The sequence below is a fragment of the Hemibagrus wyckioides genome, linkage group LG09 (assembly GCF_019097595.1).
Source record: "Hemibagrus wyckioides isolate EC202008001 linkage group LG09, SWU_Hwy_1.0, whole genome shotgun sequence".
NCBI lineage: Eukaryota > Metazoa > Chordata > Actinopteri > Siluriformes > Bagridae > Hemibagrus > Hemibagrus wyckioides.
This window is the reverse complement of record NC_080718.1, coordinates 15,979,908-16,002,809: the sequence shown is the minus strand read 5'-3', so window position 1 is coordinate 16,002,809 and position 22,902 is coordinate 15,979,908. Positions and strand designations below refer to the sequence as shown.

The 22,902-nt window shown below is 39.4% G+C and overlaps 1 protein-coding gene across 4 annotated transcripts in view; it reads right to left on the bottom strand.

Moving 5' to 3' along the window:
• Positions 1–21,818, bottom strand: part of ralgapa2 (Ral GTPase activating protein catalytic subunit alpha 2) — a 91,698-nt gene extending 69,880 nt beyond the window's left edge. For all 4 annotated transcript variants that reach the window (XM_058398462.1, XM_058398464.1, XM_058398465.1 and 1 more), the window contains exons 1-3: positions 21,582–21,818; positions 2,491–2,601; positions 231–280 (exon numbers count right to left, since the gene is read on the bottom strand). In XM_058398462.1, the coding sequence (XP_058254445.1) occupies positions 231–280; positions 2,491–2,601; positions 21,582–21,687 (267 nt within the window). In that variant the 5' untranslated portion in view covers positions 21,688–21,818. The remainder of the gene's footprint in view (positions 1–230; positions 281–2,490; positions 2,602–21,581) is intronic.
• Between the last annotated feature and the right edge of the window lie 1,084 nt (positions 21,819–22,902).

Genomic DNA, 22,902 nt, shown 5'->3' with positions numbered 1-22,902 from the left:
CAAGTGGATATCTTTATTATTTAGTCAAGCATATGGTCACTGTTTATAACAGTGACATCATGTACAATATTCATTTCTCTTTGGTCAAAGTTTCAAGAGAAGGAGTACAACAAAACAAGGCAGAACGGAATAAACACCATGGCTAATAGTACTTCAGCAATAATGCTCTTCAGTAAACTGCTAGCATGCGGGATAGAACGGCAACAACAACAGCATGAAAAAATACTTACTTCAAAAATAAAAAGGATAGAGTCCAGCTCCTCCCTTTGAGATTTGTTCCCTGAAAGAGAAATACAAGTTCAGCTTTTGTTTAATGAAACATATAAAGATTTTGCAGGACAGAAAAGAATAAAATATTGTTTTTATTACACAATGAATTCACAACTGTGATTGGTCAGGAGGTGCTGACCAGCTCTGTCAACAGTACAATACAAATCACAGCTTTTTATTAATGTGTTATTACTACTTTATTAATTAATCAGCTTTAACTTGCGTCTGGGTCACACACCATCCTGTAGCTGTTCATTTTCTTTTTGTGTTTTATTTCTTATGCGATCAAGCTGTCTACAGATTTCTATACATGAATATTTTAAGAAGCGCTCAGCATGAATGTTTAAACTGGAAATGTAACACAATTATACTACTTAATGCTCATCCAGACAGCTGAAATGTACTACTACATTATATCTCTATATGCTGCTTTATTAGGCAGACAGTGACAGCTGGAGAACCGTATATCGGAATCTATGCTACAATACACTTCTTGTCTTTATCAACATATATATTCACCATAAAGTGAAGAGCAACACGGTTTTGCTCTGTGATGTGATGACTCGAAAAACAAAAAGTATTAGTAACTTCAAATAAGGGAACTCGTGGCCCCTAGCTCGGCTGAACGTATTTCCTGACGGTTATGTCATAACTGAGCTTTTGCAAACAGAGAGAGTATGAGTTTTAATAATTCAGAAGCTCACAGTGGTTATGTTTAAAGCCTGCTTGTCATTTAGAGTGATCAGCAAATAATGCAGTACACTGTGCAAGACTATTTTCATGCATTAAACTATACATGGATTACAGTAAAAGTTATCTGTTTTCACCTTTTAAAAATAAAATTTAAGGCATTGTTATTTTTCATGTATAACGTCATACAGATTCACACATATACACTCAACATACTGCATGCTCACTGAGCAGTTTATTAGGAACACCTGCACACATACTCATTCATGCGATTATCTAATCAGCCAATCAAAAAAAAAAAAAAAAAAAAAATCATAGATACAGGCCATCAGCTTCAGATAATGTTCACATCAACCATCTGAATGAGGAGAAAATGTGATCTCTGTTGGTGCCAGACTGGCTGGTTCTATCATTTCTGATCTCCTGGGAATTTCACATACAACAGTGTCTAGAGACTAGAGTCTAAATTCTATGGATGGAAACGCCTTGTTGATGCGAGATCTTAATGGACAATAGTTTGCCAAATTAGTACGGGCTAAAGAAAGGCTATAGTAACTCAGATATCCACTCTGTACAATTGTGTTGAGCAGCAACTCAGAAGCATCTCAGAATGCACAACAGATGAACTACAACACCATTTCAGGTTCAGGTTCAGGCTGCAGTGGGCACCCAAACTGGACAGCTGAAGGACTGGAAAAAACATAGCCCTGTCTAATGTATCTGGATTTCTGCTGAGGCACACAGATGATAAGGTCAGAATTTGGTCTTTTCCTATGAACCCATGGCCCAATCTGCCCTCTGTCAACAGTCCAGGCTGATGGAGATGGTGCACTATTGTGGAGAAATGTTTGCTTAGCACACTTTGGGTCTGTTAACACCAATCAATTATCATTTACATAGTACAGCCTGTCTGAATATTGTTGCTGACCATGTGCATCCCATTCACCATCTTCTAATGGTTACTTCCAGCATGACAATGCACCATGTCACAAATCAGCTGTCTCAAACTGGTTTCATGAACATGAAAATACATAAAGTTCGGTGTTCATCAGTGGGTTTCAGTCCCATGGCATGAATCCAGTAGATTTACAGCATGAAAGTGCACCTGAAAAATCTGCAGGAATTGCATGATGCTGTCATGCCAATATGGACCAGAATCTTAAATGAAAGATTCAACATGAATGCCATGAAGAACTGAAGCTGTTTTGAAGGAAGCCTAAACCAATATTAATATGGTGTTCCTAATAAAGTGATAATTGAACACTACAGTTAACATCTCAACAATGATGTTTTATTAATTTCATGTTTGATCAATTCCACAGGACTATTCTGTATTTTCTTCAAATAACAGTTACTCAAAATATCCAATAGTTCAGACTGATTTGATGCTCCAGATCAGATAAAAGCTTTATAGGTCTGTAACATGATGCTGAAATGCGTACTAAATACTACACATCTGAATGCAGCAGAGAGAGCTGAGCTGTTGAAAGCACAAAAGACACGTTCAGAAGATGTTAACACAAAACGTACCTTTTTGTTTCAAGTTACTTTCCAGTGTAACAAAATTTTCATAGAAGATAAAATAAATCTGTGAGCAGTTGGTCTCGAAAAAAGTCTTCAGTTCTTGCCTTTCAGTGAAATCTGTCAAAAATAAGAGAACACATGGTTATGAAAACAGTCACATGATGCAAAACATTCGATCCATTTAAATACAATTTCTATATAGTACTTTTATAGAGCAAGGGAAAAACTCTCTGAGACGACATGATGAAGAAACTTTGAGAGAAATCAGGCTCAGAAGGGAACCTATACTCATTTGGATACAATAGATATGTGCAATTATGGGTCATTACACTTCCACAGCTATATATCATCAAAGTAAAGTTATCCACAATGACTTGGACTTGAACGTGAACTGTTTTAAGAAACCCAATAAAAAATGACACTAATAGTATTTAATGATTTAGTATACATGGTTAACCGTCAACCGAACACGATCTTCTCAAGACCATTAAGAAAAGCTCTAAAGATGAAGCTTTGTGTACATTCTCTAAAAATATTAATCCCACTTTCTCCACTGCATATACACTATATTGCCAAATGTTTTGTGACACCTCTCCAAATCATTAAATTCAAGAGTTGGATCTTGAATTAGTTCCAGGGAAAGGAACTCTTAATACTTCAGTATAGACATTTTGGACAATTTCATGCTCCCAACTTTGTGGGAACAGTTTGGGGATGACCCCTTCCTGTTCCAACATGACCGTGCACCAGTGCACAAAGCAAGGTCCATAAAGACATAGATGAGTTTGGTGTGGAGGAACTTGACTGGCCTGCACAGAGTCCTGACCTCAACCAGGTGCAACAACTTTGGGATGAATTTGAGCAGAGACTATGAGCCAGGCCTTCTCGTCCAATGTCAATCACCTCACCTGACACTCATTCAGTCTAGAGGACTGGTCAAAAATTCCCATAAACACACCCTTAAACCATGTGGAAAGCCTTCCCCAGAAGAGTTGAAGCTGTTATAGCTTCAAAAGGGCGGGTCAACTCCATATTAAATTCATGTTCATGCAAAGGCAGATGTCCCAAAACTTTTGCCAATATAGTGTATCTCCCTTGTGTCATGATCTGCTAAGACATTCTGTTACTAAACATGCTAAAGCCTGAGTACAGGATGTAAGGATAAATCTTTTACAATGATAACACCTACAAGAAGAGCTACAAAAATGAATAAATGTTATTCCTATTTTTCTGTCATAGCAGTATTATAACAATACACTGGTCTGTACAAATGTACCACAATTAGGATCTGTGTTTTTTATAATTAATTATTATTATTATTGTTACAGTGGTGGACAACACAAACTGAAACTAAAGTACTTAGTGTTTGCTGTGCCTGATCCCTTTGTACAGCAAAGGATTAAAATGAATCACAGAAACATTGCCTGAGCAAGTATAGTACACAATGGACAATGCTGTGCAGCCTGCTATTATCTACAAACCTGAACAGACTGACGAGATCTGGATCCGTGAGCAGGACACAACCCAACATGGGTGAGGATGTTAAACGTATAACAATACCACGTTTGATCATAAAACCTAAGGATGTCTAGGACTTAACAATTCAGCACGACCACAGTAACCATCTGAACTGCAATCACGCTGCTGCAGAATAATCTAACATTAAATGAGGAAAATGCTGAATATATTTGCCACTGTAATGACAGCTACAGGCAGTATAACAGAGTTGCGATTGTAGGATCTAAGATCTGCTCAGAAGAAAGACAGAGGATTCCACTCAAGCCTATATTTAAGTAAGTTGAACTGGTTCTTTAGTGCACACCTTCTGCTTAAGTTAAAGCTGGAAGATGTAATCATTATTGTGCAAACACAAGACTGGCTCATTCCATTGGATCTGCACAACACCTTTTTCCATGTTTCCATCACCCCAAACACAGACACTTTTTTTTTCCAATTTTGACTTCGAAGGACAGGATTTTCAAGCCGGTTTCAACTTGGCCAGAAAATCCATCGAAGATTTTTCTCCCATAATAAGCCACTGATTTTATTGTTTATTAAGCTTAATCATACTGAGTGAAGAGACAGAGCTGCTAATGAGATGTGTGTGGCTGTATAAGTGTGGAAAAGTAGCAACATTACAATATTCTAGGAGAATAAGATTATTTCTGTCAGTGATGGTGATAACTACAGCCATAACGTGAATGGACAATAAGATAATGCAAACATCTGAGAGAGTGTACCTGAAGTGTGAACCTGTACATGAGCCGCCTACTAACACTGCAGTGTCTTACATTAGGAGATTAGCGGCTAGTAACCAGACAACATCCAAACACAAACAGGAAGGAGATTATTTTACTCTTTCTTCTCTTATTAGTTTGCTATTGCTGCTGCTGTGCCTCTCTTCCTCTCTCCTCTCCCTCTCATGTCTCTCTTCCAATTTCTTTCTCTCTCTTCTTTCCCTCCCCCCTCTCCATTTCCTTTCCTCCTCTCTCATTTCTCTTTCTTTTCTCCCCTTCCTCTCTCCCTCTCATCTCTTACTCTCTAAATTGCTCCGTTCCTTCTGCTCTCTCATCTCTCCTCCTTCACTTTCTCTCTCCTTTTCCCCCTGCTGTTCTCTTACATTAATAAACCGGATGCAACTTTGAAATGTTGCTGGTACACCTCAGCATACCATGTGCTCAGTGAAAAGGATCGCTAATGTGTGTGAAACACTGTTATTGTAACATTTGTGCATTTGTAACACTTTTCAGAAAACTGTGTAATAAGATCAGGCATGTGTTCAATTGTCCACACAGAGCCTAGACGTGCCAACAATATGAGCCAAGTGATGCATCAGCTCTGGCTTGATTTCCAATAGCACCACGGAATGAGAAGACATGTCAAATGAGGAACAGATCTGATGGCTGAAATACTCAGCTGACACCTCATCAGCCTTTCGGAGACACCCACTGGATGAAGGACTATGATACGGAATCAGAAAGCTATTTCTGGGCTCAACAATTGTAAATGTTTAAGGAACTATTTGCATTTAATGACAATGAGCATATTTTAGATCATTCTCATTCCAAACTACAGGTATCGCAGCACCAATCACTCAGCTCCAGCAAATCACTCTGCAAATAAAAGTCATCTTTAAACTGATATCACACCGACACCTCGGCCGCTGAACTGATGCTGAAGGCTTTTCACTTCGGCTGATGACCAGTGCTGATTTGACAGGACACACCGAAGACCACTCTAGACTTTAAATATAAATTCAGAACAGGAATGAAATTGCTGAACAGGAAGCACACAGACACGCCAACAAGAGAGCAGAAATAATCTAATGGGTGGAGCGCTTTTCATAATGCCTCACATGCTCCTGCTTTCAACACTCCTCATTGTGTTCGGTTTCTTCCTGAGAGTCCAGCAGCAGCCATATACACAGAGAAAGAGGGACTATAGATATGAATTGTGTATAGATACAGAGAGGTGAGAGCTGGCAATGACAACCGCCTGAGATGTAGAGACATCCATCATGAAACATTCAACTCAGGAGGAAGGTTATACTGCTCTAATTTCGATCTCTCGTACGTTTCCTCTCGGATTCATGTGACGGTGAAAGCACACTGCAGCATTTTGGGCAGAACATTTCAACAGTAGATTGGATTAGCTCGATACGGCTGCCGTTTGAACAGGAGACAAGACTGAGAGATTCTGTGTTTCTCCACTGATACGATCCCAACACAGTGCCAGCCTCGGTTTGGCTGCATGTTTTGCATGTTTGGCTGCATATTTTGAGAATATCAGCTATTAACTAAGTCAATTAACTGGAACAAAAATGTTCAGCAGGAGTGCGGGTAGAAATATATCCACGAGACATGCGAGTAAAGAGAAACTGCACAAATGATTCCTGACATCATAGTAGAGATTTTGCATTTTTAGCTCAAAATAATTTAATCCTTGCTCCAGGCAAATCAAATCTTTTTTATCAGATATAGCCCTAGATGATGCTTTATTAGGCCAATTTCTTCCTTTTCCATTATACTGTATTTTGTAGAGTAATTTTGTAATGTTATCATGGCATAGCTCCAGCATCCTCTCCAGAGGGAACACTGGGAATGAGGCAGAAACATACCCTGTATGGGATGCCAGTATATTACAAGGCCCCCTACACACACACACACCACACACACTCCCTATAGTAACACTAGTGACTGCGTCATTGTTTATATATATGCTGCAATTTCAGCGATATGTCTGACCCAAGACTTCACATCATTTCCAGCATTCCTGTTGGTTTTGACAACATACACATAAAAGGCACTTTCTTACATGGTCCAGCGTGAACTTCAAATACATAACACAGATAACAGCTGAACTGGAATTGCCAAAGGATTCAAAAAAAGCTATGTTTTACCTCATTCGCTTTTAGCCACACTCTCTCTCCTCTAATATCTTTCTCTCTCTTCTCTCTCATGTTCTCATCTTTCCTTTGCCTCTCTCATGCACTAAACCTGCCCCCTCCCTTTCTCTTTCACCCTCATCTCTTACTCTCTCTATTACTCCTTCCCATGTCATGCTCCCTGTTGGTATCAGACAGCTGTAGTTTTCCAATCCAGTGTTCAGTTTAGAAGTGTTTACTGGCTCAGAAAAGGTTGTTCATGTTTCAGATTATATACATACTTATAGACTGCAATCTTGAGATCACTTCTAAATAAAATTGGTTTAAAATCACAAACAAAATATGAATGGAAAAAAGTGGTGATAAATCACTGTTGTTTTGTAATACACACTGATCAGGCATAACATTATGAACAGGGAGAGGAAGTGAATAACACTGATTATCTCCTCATCATGGCACCTGTTAGTGGGTGGGATATATTAGGCAGCAGGTGAACATTTTGTCCTCAAAGTTGATGTGTTAGAAGCAGGAAAAATGGCCTGGCGTAAGGATGAGCGAGATTGACAAGGGCCCAATTGTGACGGCTGGACGACTGGATCAGAGCATCTCCAAAACTGCAGCTCTTGTGGGGTGTTCCCGGTCTGCAGTGTTCAGTATCTATTAAAAGTGGTCCAAGGAAGGAACAGTGGTGAACCGGTGACAGGGTCATGGACAGCCAAGGGTCACTGATGCACGTGAGGAGCGAAGGCTGGCCCGTGTGATCCGATCCAACAGACGAACTACTGTTGCTCAAATCAGAAATATGTTGCATGGACAAAGCGCTCAATTATGACATGATGCTGTCCTTAAAAACTGACAGCAAGTTCATTTCCATTTTTAATCATATTTACAATGTTTTAGTAGGGTTCATCAATCAATGTAGAGGGCATATAGAAAAACCTGGAAAAGCTTTGTATACTGTATATACCTTTCTAGTGTGAATTAAAATAGGGAAGTTAAAATAGAAACAAATAATTCCCTACACAGAAAAACTGCAAATTTAAATACAATTTTGATATTGTCTTCTTGTGATTTCATCAGCAGAGGAAATTGGTATCAATCACATATGCACACACACGTCTATCCTAACACACTAGAGCCAATAACAGCAAATAATCTGTGAGATTGTTCTGGCAGTTAGTTTCCTATACTATTATAACATTAGTGTTTTCTCACAAACATGTTGCTTGTACATGCGGACCAGTCATGTCACTAATTTTTCAACGCGTGCCTATGAAGTGTTTCAGGGAAAATGTAAGATTGCATTTACATTTTATACAATTTATTCTTTTCTGCCAAAAAAGAAAAGAATTGATCCTCTTCAGTGTTTAGTTAATGATGCTTGTGTATGTCTTCTTTTTTTTTCAATTACTGTTTTATTGATTGTCACTCGGATCTAAACGCAGGAGGACTGTATTTCACTCAAAACTTGACTACAAAAAAAAAAGAAAAAGAAAATAGCTAATGAATAATTCAGGTCACTAACAAGCATGAATGTTAGCTGTAAAAGCACTTTTCCTCGAGAACAATAACACCAGTGTCATGCCTTGGCTAAATAGTGAAATGAAGCCTCACACACACTGACTTGCGGCTTCCTAATCAGCATGCTTCAGGTGTAAGAGAGGAAAGTCGGGATGTTCTGCTCTGTTCTATGCAGCTGTTCATTACTGTGGCACCTGGAGCAGAACTGGACAGATCACTGCCCCGAGACAGTCGCCTGGAGGACAAGGAGGTTCAACAAGCTGAACAAGACAAAATAAACTGCACTTCTTATTGACATTCACAAAAAAATACCTCTTTTTGGTATGAGGTATGTTTAAACTTAAAGTGCTGCAGGGTTATATAAGATATGATAATGCTGTTACTATAACATGATCTACTCATTCAGGATCCCAGCAGCTGCTGCGCCTCACACATCTCACACACACACACACACATCAGCCAAGTCGATCAGGTGGACGGGAGAATGATTTTTATTAGTTGGATTAATTATTACGATATTTTCAGAATCAGGAACTCGTAACACCTAAATGTATTCCTTCAGGGTCTCGGGCAGTGGTTAAGGCTCTGTCCAAAAGATCGAGGTTCAAGCCCCAGCACCGCCAAGCTGCCACCGTTGGGCCATTAAGCAAGGCCCCCACCCACCCTGCTCCAGGGATGCTGCATCATGGCTGACCCTGCGCTCTGCCCCCAACCCCCAAGGATGGGATACGTGAAGAAAGAATTTCACTGTGCAGTAATGTATATGTAACAAATAAAGACAACTTTATTTAAACACAGACTGTTTATAAACTCATGAAAGGGGTCGGTTTGGTTTAAATTCTTTGTTAACACACATCTGTATTTCCACATCTGACCTCTGTTTGATCTCTTGCTCAGAACGACATCCTGTACCACATCACACATTGTTTCGATGGCTGGAAATCACCTTTGCAATCATATGGTCAGGGCTGAGAGGACAGGACCAAGTTCACATATTCAGAGATTTTATCTCTGCAAGTAGGCATTCCTACTTCTGGCTACCATAATAATAACATCCCTAGCACTCCAGATCAGTTTTCTTGAAACATCCTGAAGGGAGATTTAGCGTTTCTATATACACTTCAGCTGTGTTTAATTTCATCATATCATGGGAGATGAAGCAGCAGCAGTGTTTGCTTTCAGTCTTTGCCACAGGTCACTCTACTGTCTTCACTCTAATTGGCAGTCGTTGCAGGAAGTTGCACCAAATTTGTGTAAAGTTAAATTTTGCTCAAATTTGTTGCATCGCTGGACACACCTATATCTAATCACCAAAAGCTGCTGACGCCCTCATGTCGGTGGCTCTCAGTGCTAATGAATGGTCTCCAGTTGCTTTGTTGCTGCTGTATGTGTGAACATATAAGGAAGAGCTCCTTCTCTTAAACCACTAGAACCATCCACTACTTCAGCTCCTAACACTAACACACACAGCACCAGAACCTGGCTCATATATGGCACACATGGCGTATTTGCACTGGCCCAGGAAACTGTTGTGTATTTACATATGTACACACTAGATACATAAATACACAAGTACCTTTTTATATGTATTTTCTGTATGCTCTTGAGCTCTTGCACTTCTGCTTAAATTCTAACTGTTTGTATGTTGTATTTATAGTCTAGTTATTGCTCTTCAGTCACTTTAGCTTTTGTACGAACTATCATATGCAACAAATAAAACTAAAAAAAAAATAAAAATAAAACATACTTGTGACACTGTAACCTTACATATCAGCCGATATCATGTTTTTAAATGATTTAGCTTTAAAATTATTTTCTCTACAAATCCTGACTTTACAGTTTTGTCCATTTGATAATAAATATCCAATCAAGTTTATACATAAACATTTCCACTTTTCCACATGACTGATATGGCAATAACCCACACATGTGCTTTGCTCATTTAGCTCACTGCTTTTTGTGAGCCATGTGGCTATTGTTATTGTATGACCCATTTTAACCTTCTGTATTTTGTTGAACTAAAAGCAGTTCTGTGAATTGATATTTCAGGTTATATTTGTTACTGGACTGCTAACCCTTACCCTAAATCTAACCCTGTGTTTCTCACGTCTACATCGAGTCTGAGGGCAGTGACTTCAGGTACAAATCTCTACCATGTTCCAGCGACAATCACCACAATTACATATGTGCACTAACTGAATTTATTAGAAATACTAAAATTGCCACATTAGTTAAAAAAAGTTGAAGATGAATCTATTCTGCTAATATCAGCACACTCATCGAACATTACCATGAACAGATATGATCAGCCACCAATATTGTTCAAACTCTACTAAAAAATTTATCTTCACTGGTGAGTAATAACACGAACACCATCTCTATTTCAGGCAATTTGTAATGGTCCTACAATTTTACCGCGAAAGACATGACGAGGTCCGTTCAGCTGGAGCTAAATCTCATCTCTCTCGTCCCCGTGTAAGAGACAACAAATAACAAATATTTTACATGTAACTTGTGCAATTTATTTTACTTGCTGAGCACAATGGAAGGTGAATTTAGGCGTTGTGTTTAAACTGTTATCTGGGAACAGGCCTGATCACCCTACACCACTCCCTATCCTGCTAATGTTCTGACTCTTCCCTAGCAATAATAAAAGCTGTTATTATAATGAGAACATCAGATATGGCACTCCTTACAGCTTCTGAATGCCACCTAACCGGTACTGCACCACCTCATATCTTCTCACAATGGGCCAGAAAATATCACCACTGGAGAGGCATAAAGATAGTACACATTCACTCTCTGAGCAATTTCAGTAAATACTGAAACAACAAATAATGCTCAAGATACCATATACAGGGGGTCCTCGACTTACGTTGGAATTCCGTTCCTACGGTGCAGCGTAACTCGATTTTCGCCCCAAGTCAGAACTCACATACTGCCGTCTTCCTCGTATAGCGCTGCGTGACGACGTATTTGTCCGCTCCGCTCGCCAACTAGTCCCCGTGCAAAATTTGTTTTAACGTTGCAAACACCGTAAGTTGGAGATGGCGACGTAACCACGAAACGCCGTAAGTCGAGGACCTGCTGCGTAATCCATATCATAGTCTTGCAGGCCAGAATCATAAGACCTCCTTTTCACAAGAGGGCTTTTCACTCTTAACCCTGGACCTATCTTTCTGAATGACGTGTACAAAACAGTGTTTGCAAAAGCAGAGCATCTGCAGGGCTCATAAGTTACAATTCATCATTTAATGCAGATCAGATTAGATACTTTAAGACCAAAGTTGCACGAACCAAATACAAAATATAAAACAAGGTAAAAATGTTCTCTCTAAACTCTAGCTGCAGGTCCTCTTCCCTTAACAGTGAGCACAGTGAGTGAATATCAGGAACTACAGCAACAATAATGACAGGTGCTGCACCTTATTTTTGATGGATGCTCTGTTTCTAGTTTGCACTGAACTGTTGAGACTCAAAAACTCAAGCAATAAACGAGATTATTTGATTGTTAGACAAGATGTTATAAGGACACTAATAGAGAAGAGGAAAGAGGTCACACATGTTCACAAAAGTTCTGTAAAAACTCCTGCACTCTAGAGCTATGTCCCTGATGATGTAATACACACTATGCACTAACACTATGCACTCTTATGTCCAGTGTATGAATGTTAGTAGGGTCGTATCATCTGAAAACGAGCTCTGACAGTTGATGCCTAACCGAAAGTCTAAGCCATTCCATTCCATCCCAGTCGATGGCAGATAAAACCAATAAAGTGAAGCAGCTAGCTTTAGCAGAACAGAGGGAATTTTTTCTTTTGTCAGCACCTGGTAGCCCCGCCCCTCTTCCACTATCATTATCATCATATTGCACTAGCAAAACCACAACTGTTGAGTGCATGAAGTGTCTAATATTCCACACTTTTCCCACACATATTTTCTCAGGCATAGCCTTTATTTGTCACATATACAAGACAGCACAGTGAAATTTTTCTTCGCACATCCCATCCTTGGATGGTTGGGGTCAGAGCGCAGGGTCAGCCATGATACAGCGCCCCTGGAGCAGAGAGGGTTAAGGGCCTTGCTCAAGGGCCCAACAGTGGCAACTTGGCGGTGCTGGGGCTTGAACCCCCGATCTTCCAATCAACAAACCAGAGCCTTTAACCACTTGAGCCGCCACCACCCCATAATAAATGGGGCAGAATAAGCGCATACCTGAAGCGATATGAACACACTACTCACAGAAAACGGTGTAGTATAATGCTTAAGTATGGAATTTGGGATGCACTTTTTTATTCAAATCTGATACCTGTAAAATAAATGTGCAATATAAAATAACATGTACAATTTATACTAATCTTATTACAGCTCTTTAGACATGTAAATCTTGTTAGCTGGCTAAATCCGTGTGAAGATACAAAGCTGTAGTGATACATTATAAGATCAACAATGTCATTATATTTTATATTTTCTAACACTCGTTCATTTCTCTGTTGAAGTAGAGATCATGGCTGAAGCTCTGCGCTCTGTTTACATTATTCAACACTGATACTGATATGATAGTCAGTTATATTGTGGAGGTTGGTATTGTAAACAACACAGGGCTGTTGTATTGTAATAGCACCCGCAGAAGCGTGTGCCCTTGAATCAGTTAACATTTGTGCCTCTAGCATTAGAGTGAAATTCTCATGCCACTCTAAAATATAGCTGGCTTATTTACATTACGCAATCACTGGGCTGAGTGGTTTGAGCTATTTTGCTGGACTCAGAGAGGCATTTATGGACGGGAGCTGGGGATTATGAGTGCTGGTGTTTCAGCTAACAATATGGCAGGACACATAATTCTGAACAGAGCAGAAATCTACACCATCACCATCCTGTGCTTAAATAATGTTTATGTAATGAGGATTTTCCTGTCACTAAATCAGGCCCTTATCACATACTCCCTTGTTTCTTAGTAACATTTTCATTGGTTCAGTAGGTTCACTAGTAGTAACTTCAGCTGCATTTATTTCTAAGCATTGCAGCAACGTTTTAAGTAATGCAATATAAATGGCTTATTTTCCTATTTGAATTTGAGAAAATTACCCTGGTAGAGGTGAAATTTCCCAAGTAATACTTTTACACAGAAACAAAGAAACATGTGATGGGGGCTCTACTCTTCTAACAGGTCATTTGGTCATTTGCATCAACAAGCCAGACATTCAAATGAAAATGCAAATGCAATGGAAAAACTCAGATCTGTAGATAGCCTGCCTGTAACTGGTGACCAAACCTTCACAACATATACACCTATACATAGAAAACCACATATACAGCAGAAGTCTTTCTAGAAGTCTTTCATGCCAACAACAAGAAATCAAACATTACATCATTGCAATAACTTTTACACGTTTGACGTAATTAAATATAAAGTTACAAAAATAATGCAAAATAATTATTTATGGTACCAGGATGTTGATCAAAGGCAAACAGTTTTGAATGCCACCAAGTGTGTACTGCGATACCTTGCCTAGCTCGCATATAATGGTTTTCATTTTTCAAAACTAATGAGCCGTCTTAAGAGGTCTCTGCCGGCTGCTGTAAGACAATATGAATGCTCCCTGAGACGCATTTCCCCACCAACACTTCTGCCTGAGAAAGCTGCTGATAAAATTTTTCATATGTATTGTCTGCCTGGGAGAAAGGAACAGAGGCACTCTAAAGCTTGGTTTAAACTGTACGAAGTCATCTATGACTAAACCGGAGATGGAAGCTGGCAATCACATTACAAAGGTGCTCACACAGTAAGAGTGCTTCATGGTGTAGCTGCTCCTGCTGAGCGACTGGCCAAAGTTAAATGTCAATACCATTCATAATTACCTTCGTCTGAATATTACAAATAGGCAGTGACTGCGCAAAGACTGAGCCAATTTATGCACTAAAACTAAAACACAGTGAAGACAGAGTTACTGCATGTTCCCCATAAATCCCCATGAGGAGTTCACATTTATGAGCTGGGAAATCGTAATTACAACATGGGTGTGTTCAAGTCACATTAGTTGGAGCAAGATGGGGGGGGGGTCTACCTTATATAAATTAACTACAATAATAATACAGCATGGTTGGTTTACTCATCTTCTCGAAGATGAAGAACAAAGAACGCATCCAGTGATTTAGAAAACTTTTGTAAACTTAATTGTTATTGTAATTTGCTTGTATTTCAATAACTTGATGCAGAAACTAAACACATAATAACTGAAATCAGTTTTTGAAATGAGTAAACCTTCAATTTGCTGTAGCTATAGACATCACATCCAGTTATTCCACCATGTTTTCTTACTGACACACAATCCAGAACTCGTAATTACGTGGTGTTCATGTGCATTCAACTCGTAAATATGATGTTTCCAAAATGACTTAAATGCACCATGAGCACATGGAAAACCTCTGTTCAATTACTGACACCTGGTTCCTTTAGATCCTTTTCTTCTTCTGGAGATTCGACTTAACAATTCCGCACATTGACTTGTTTGGGACTCAAACTCTCGATTTAGAATTTACGACTTGGAATGCCTCTTTGGAATCTTGGGAACCTCTCCCCAAGCCCTATTTCCGCAAGCGATGTCAAATCAATACAGCAGCTCAACTTTACTATTAAAGGATCATACTCTTCATACTCATATTCACTTTAGATGACTCAACATACAGACATATCTTATCTATAACAAAGAATATGCAGTTTGAGAAAGTAAATGTACACAACTCATCACAGCAGACTAGTCGCATTTCCGAGTCTCATTTACTTTTATCAGCTCAACAAAAAATATGAAGTGAAAACTAATAAATTAGGATTACAACCTGAATACTGTAATAAAACTCTAATAAATGTACTTATTGGTCAGGTTGGGACTATCATTGGTAGTAATTTATCCACAAAGCTCAAAATCAGTAATTAAGCATCACACTGAAGAATAACAGAGCAGCGTTGCTGGGAGAAGAGCTGCTTTCATCCCTAAAGGATGAATCAGAAATATTCTTGGGTCTCGAAGATTAGAAAAGGTAACTATATCCAAAGCATGCTACATTGGGGTTCTGTTTCCCCTCAAGTGATAAGACAGGGCTGCATGCATTATCCACAACATTGTCCACAAGATGGGGGAGGGTAGGGAAAACATGCAAACTCCAACCTCCAATGCAGGGCAGAGGCGGAAATTTAACTCTTAACCCTAGAGGTGTGAGAAACCTGCTAAACTCTAAGCCACCCCCAAATCGGCATGCAAGTCTGAAATGATTTGCACAGGTATTCAATCACCTAAAATCATTATTTATCATCCAGCTAAGGTTTTGCGATTGCCCTGCAATCAACTGAGAATATTCCACCATTATCTGTGCTCCTGGAAATCATTTATCATGATTCTTTTTAAATGCTAAATCATGTGCAGGGTCAAATCAATACCATACAAGCCAAGCGCAGTGACGGCTCAAATGCTTAAGGCTCTGAGTTACTGATCATTAAGTTGGGGGTTCAAGCACAAGCACCACAACACTCCCACTGTTGCCCTTAAACAAGGTCTTTACAACCTCTACAGGGCTGCTTTATGGAATAAATATCCAAGCAGGGCTACTGACCATCCTCAAAGAAATGCAATAAACATAATATATTGTTAATGTAGTCTGAGAGCAAAAAAAACACCACACCTACAACAGACAAAACATTTTTGGGAGGAGTGTCTTACACAATCAATTATGATGATCTTTCTATAATAATATTAATAATAATAATAATAATAATAATATAAATCCATGGAAGTATGAAGCCAGGCCCTGTGGCAGGATCCACAAGACACCCTGACATAATCAAAAGGATAAAGCAGGCCTTAGAGAACAGCAGTGTTAATGATTGCAAAGTCACAGATTGGCTTTAACTGCTGGTGTTAATGTGTTAATGCAGTGCATCGTTCAAATAAGCAACAGCAAACTGCACTAGGCTTCTGAAGCTTCTCTGACATCTGAAATCATCTCACAGCTTGGGCAAACACGTTTACTGGACGTTACTCTCTCACGCTGTGCAACAAACACCATATGATTCATAAGTGACAATGTCAAAATCACACTGGATGGTACAGTGTAACACATATATGGAGCTCTTACACACGGTTCATCTGTTGTTATTGGAAACTGTATCTATGAGTTTCATGGCAATCAAGGAAGAATTTTCAATTGTCAAGTCAAATTAAACAGACACAACACAATTAAAAGAAAACACAAACAACACCCAGCTGTACACTGGAAGTAAAATGTGCTCGCTGTTGTCCTTGTTCCCATAACAGAAGGGTGAGGTAGACAGGCTGTGTGTGATCAGGTGCTCCAGTAATTACCAAATGCAGCCAAGCCCAACCGAGTGCAACACACACACACACTTTCCCGCCCCAACCCATATCTTTCAAAGGTGGAGCAAAATCTAACCCATGGGTGTATACACTCATATTAATCATGAGAACCACGATTGTCAAGCTTCAAATAACTATCATTACACAAAACATGGCATGATACTGAAAGTCACGCTGTGCATGTGATTTTTAAAAGCATAATAAAAAAGGGCAGCAGAGGGTACAAGGAAATAAATGACATGTGAATGTAAAAAGAAGAAAAAGGGAAAGGAGGTCTTACCATCCAACACCCCATCACTCATCCTCACTTCCTATCTGTACAGGAAACAGCCAGTGGGAGGAAATCCTCAGTATTATGAAAGCACAACACTCTGTAAGTCTGGAGTGGTGCAAGAGTGTAATGTAGGGCCTAAAAGGTTAAGCAGACCTGCCTTATCTAGCGTGATGCATACAGACTAAAACAACATAGAGGGAAACGATGGCCGTGGAGCCGTCTGTAAGTGCTGATTACTAGACTTGACATTGAACCAGGAGCGGAGTCAGCAGAACACACACTGATACGACAAGCACGACTACTCAAACACGACCGCTGAAGAAACCGTAAATGCAGTTACTAAAAGCACATGATCAATAGAAAAACAAATATAAACTGTTGTGTCTTGTGATTGCCACAATATTCGTAACATACAGCACTAATTTGCTGAATCATTCAACAGTAATGCTTAGTCAGTTTTAACGTCAATTTACTGAGGAGAAATTTTACACAATTGGCACAAACACGCAAACTAACACTGGAAAACAGACAATGTTATGAGACGGCTCAACACAGACAAATGTTAGAAAGGAACAAGAAAGGAATAATACAGCATGTTCTGTTACACAAGACTATGGTGTTATTCTGTATATTGTATACTAAAGTCATAACCCCTAACCTCTGACTACAAAACACCAAAGAAACTCAGAATTCGGACTCTGAACCTCTGGATGGTCTCCTGACCTCTGAGTTCAGCGAAGTGATGTCAAATCAACATGGCTGCTCAGCAGCAAATATAGCAGCCCTCTGAGTTATCCTGTATACACTGTGTGCTTTAAAACAGTCAAAACACAGACAAAAATACAGGACGAGGCTTGGTGTTGCTAACATAAGACGAACGTATCGGTGTCCATGGGTTTTCCCACGTTATAGCACAGAGGTCAAAAATGACATCATTCTGAGCTCTGACTTTCCACTAATGAGGTAAAACAATGCAGCTCTAATCAGACAGAAGCACAGCTTGTCTCATCACTGAGCAGGCAAAAACTCTCTCCTGAACACGGTCTCGTTCTTACCGACGAATACAAAACGTATAGAAAGCTTCAGCATATCAATGAGCATACATCTTTGTTAAACAGCAACACTGTCTGACTGAGTATTTTTATGCACTGTCATGTAATGTACATAAAAAACAGGCTCTAGTTGGTGAATGTTCATCTAAATTTGACAGGTACTCCAAAAAATGAATATGATAGTCATGTGTTTAAACATGGCATCTCAGCCAAACTGTTAACAAATACTTAATTCTTGTATCCAATTATATTCGATAAAGTTAAAGTATTTAGAAGATTAGCCTAGCCCAAGACTTAATCAGTGAATGCTTTCTTTAAAAAAATGCATGCAAAAATAGCCATGCAAAGCTAGCCAAATCTTTCCAGCTGCTTTCAACAACCTTCAGCTTGAAACTCGGCATGCTGCGACAACACTTTATAAAGCGAAATTACTAAATCGAAAAAAAAATACACCATATTGTCAGTCAACTGCTTAAGCAAAAATGGCTGCAATTCTGTGAGCATTATCCATCACATAATAGTGGACACTGATGCATTGACCTCAGGACCAATGACTTCTGCTTGAAAAGCTTTCTTAAACTCTAGGCTTTAATATCCTCAAATCTCAACTTGCACTGTAATGAATCATAATTTAGGAAACTTATTGAATAAAATAAAAATATATAATGGGCCCGTGTCATTTCTATAAGAGTACTGTGTTAAGACTGAGAGCCAGACAGCATGTGCTTTGACGCCATGTTATCAGTTGGAAACTTGCTCATGTTGCATCTGAGGATTAGACTGATAACACATTGTTTGACCGAAAGCAGTTTTTGTACCACTTTAAAACTACACAGAAAACGATAGCACTAGTAATGCACAGATTAATGCATGACCAAAACACCTTCTGACATGAAGAGACTGTCAGGACAATCAATACTGTTCTTCATTACATACTAACGCCACGTGCTTATCTTCAGACACGTCACGTTTATTTTCGAGTCAGAAGGTACTGCAGGTATGTAAAGGCTTGAGAAGATGGGTGAAAAAATGCTTGGGCGTTTCTTAACAGAACATAACAAGCTGGATAGAAGCGCTCTCATCACTTACAGGCACTGAACCTGCTGAACCCATATGCATCTTTCCACTGCCTCAATCATCAGAGGCGCATAATTAATAAAGTCAGGGATGTATCACCATAACCACCACTTAGCCAAAGGTCAATTTCATACCTGGGCTTTTTGTTCTGTACAATAGTTGAATACTAAACTGTTTTGAAGCTCATAAGCAGTTCAGAGATCTGACTTCTGCTCAAGCGGATACCAGTGAACTGAGCTTTGTAACTGTTTATCCGGTGTGGAAGATATATACTTTTAGGTATGTATGCTGATCAAACGTGTCATGTGACGTCCTGTGATGCCAGGGAAAGAGTTAATATTGATGGTGATATATAAAAGCAGACTTACAGAATTGGAGCAATTTTATTAGCTGACCATTGTGCTTCCACTGAGTACACAAAACTGTTACATTTTTGCAGTCATTCTTGCATAATAACATGCCATGCATCAGGGAAAATAAAAATAAATAAACAAACAAACAAACAAATAAATAAATAAATAAATAATGTGGGGAAAAAACCCAGCAAATTTATGAAAATTGTGCCTTCTATTTTTTAAACCTGCATGCACAAAATGAAACTGTCCATGGTTTGGGAGTTATTCCTCAATCCTATGATTATCAGCCATGCTTCCAAACAAATCCAGAATCAATCCTGTATCTTTAGTCAATACAAGAGCATGAACAGTGGAGTTCTGCCATCTCCAAAAGGGACCGAGTGAACTGCAGTACATGGATTAAAGCCTTAATCGGATTTTTAAAACTATACTGGGATTTCAGACCAACAATCTGGGTGTACAGTATACACCTGAGTATGTGTGCGTTAATCTAATATCTAATTTGTGAAAGATCTGTGCATGTGTACGAGTGTAACCAGCAACACAGGCACTAAACCTGCAAAAAGAAAACGCTTCTAAATAAATACACGGCACTAAAGTGACTCCAGGTTGAGAATTATATAGTTACCACTGCACACTGCAAAGCATATAGGCATGTACATGTATGAAGATGTGATCTCAAAGGTAGAAACAAAACCAAATATTGACTGACTCATGTAGTTTTCCCCCAGTTACTCTATTATCCAAAGTGCACGCAACCACACTGGATAAATGATTACAAGACTGACTTACTTGCCATCATCACTTTATCTTGTACATATGATTAGGGCGTTGGGTACCAAAACCCAACTCATTAATAATAATACCCCAGAGTCACTTTAACTATGATGAGCTGGTATATATCAGATGATAAAATGTCTTGAAAGCAATGTATGCATTTAAGTCAAGATTCACATCACAAATGTGAAGTGAACGTTAGTTGAAATTTTGGATACTGGTGTATGCAGAAATAGAAGGTAAATTTATCAAGCAGTCAAGAAGTCACTCAGGCTGGCTCGGTGTTTATAGGACATTAAACATGTCTGAGGCAGCAATAAAAAAGCAGATTTGTTTAGTTTGTCAGCAGGACACTTGGTCTGCTGCTGGTCGTGTGGCTCAGCAGGATAACACAACAGGAAGTATACACAATCTGAGTAGGGTTTTCTGCACCAAACCTGCACATGGATCATCAGCCTTAACATCTCGCCATTATATTATATATCATTGTAATCAGACTTGAATTTTTTTTTTTTTTAACTGATATAGTGGCAAAGTAAACAACACCTATGTGTGAGGTAATGGCGATTTGCAAGGATGTGTGTGTGTGTGTGTGTGTCAGTGTTCAGGGTTATGCATTAACAGATCTGATGTAGCTTTACAAGAGTCAGTTCAAGCACATAAAACAGCTCGTGTGCATTAGTATAGTCTGCTACTGTCTGAATGAAGGACCTCAATAAACTTATTTCATTCACACGCTTTTCTCCTTTTTTTTTGGACAGATCACCACAAGCTGCTCTCAAAGCTCGACCATATGCAAGGACTGGGAACAGACTGGATTGAACCCAACTGATCCCACATGCCCTTTCTCACTTTAACAGACGGCTATATTCCATTAACAGCGGGTTGTTAAAGATCACTGCCTCAGTGTGCTACAAAGCTAGCTCTCCAGCTAGCACGCTAGCCAGCTACGCCAGAACAATTAAACCCAAATGACACCTGACACTAGCTAGCATCGCCACTTGGCCGGCTGTTATACCCAAAGAACACAATGTACACCAAACATACTCACACTCCCTTAACACAAAAGCTAGTTAAGAGGTTGCGTTATCCCTGTTTACAGAAAGGCAGAGCGTTTCATTCAGGGAAACAATAGGCACGTCATGTATCTGCAGCTAGCTAGCCTGCTAGCTCGCTCACTCGTTGGCTCTACTGGTCCATACACCTAGCCACCTAGCTAGGCTGCTAAGCTAGCGCACGGTCCTGTCAGTGAGTCGCAGCCTCTGTCACAGCACCAAAGCTCACCTAAGAGTGACCGGAGATGCTTCAAGCGGGTTAAAACATCCTTCTTTGGGTCCAGAACTTTCTGTGTAGATTTCTTGACGTCTCCATAACCCCTTCGAGTAAACATTCCGCTGTAAAAGTCAATTTTGAAGCCCTTTTATCATTCAGTCGGTGTCCTATACGCCACCACTCTCCCAGCTGCTGAACGTTTGACTTGTGTTATTCCAGCGGCCGCCTCTCCGCGGTGTGTAAACACGGAAGCGCTCACATCTCGCTATGGCCAGACATGCCCCTTGACCCCGCCCTCCATCCCCGCCCCCATATGGCTGTAGTAGGTTTCTGAACATTGTCATATATCTTACAATTACATACAATCCAATACTGTCAATAATCTGGATCTTAACGAAGTACGTGGGGTTGCTTCCTTCAAATAAAACAGAACAATTGGACATCACTTATATTACAAGATAATCTACTTATGCAACCGAATTGGTTAAAGGCCTTAATGATTTCTTAAACATAATGTCAGGTTGTTGTTGTTGTTGTATGTAACGTAATGCTCCTGGGCTTTTTGTGTTTGTTAAATCGGCTTTTGGTATAAGAAGAAGTAATGTTGCTGTTTTGCACAGTGTGAGTTTACAACAGTGTTATTAGGTGAATATAGTTGTTATGAGATAATATGCCTATAAATAGAGTGCTTGCAAGAAAATATTCATATATCAGATATCATATATTTCCATATATTTAATATGTGTTATAATTGTGGTTCTTATTCAAAATATGTACCACTGTAACATGAATTAAACTAAAACATGGCGAGAAGCATGATGCCAATGAGTTAAACACTCCAGAGTGCCATCTGGTGTCAAAGAATTAAAATGACTTCACTAAATTGCAACCACGATTTTGTTGTTGATCTTTCGGTTGCTCCCTACGTGTGTGAGGGGACATAAATATTCACGTCTGTATGTCCAATTCATGTTTGCCTTTATACTTAGAGAAATCTTTTATTTGGGCAAATGGCTAAAATATTTACATTAATAGTTCATATTCTCTCTCTCTCTCTCTCTCTCTCTCTCTCTCTCTCTCTCTCTTTGTGTCTCTGTCTGTCTGTCTGTCTGTCTCTCTCTCTCTCTCTCTCTTTGTGTCTCTGTCTGTCTGTCTGTCTGTCTCTCTCTCTCTCTCTCTCTCTCTCTCACTCACACACACACACACACACACACACACACACACACACTGGGCCTGAGCCTCTCAATCCTTCTTTGCTGATTCCTGGTTGGCCACAGCTGAAAGGCATCAGGCCTCTCTGCCTGGCACAAACTCTATACTGCCTTTCACTGTC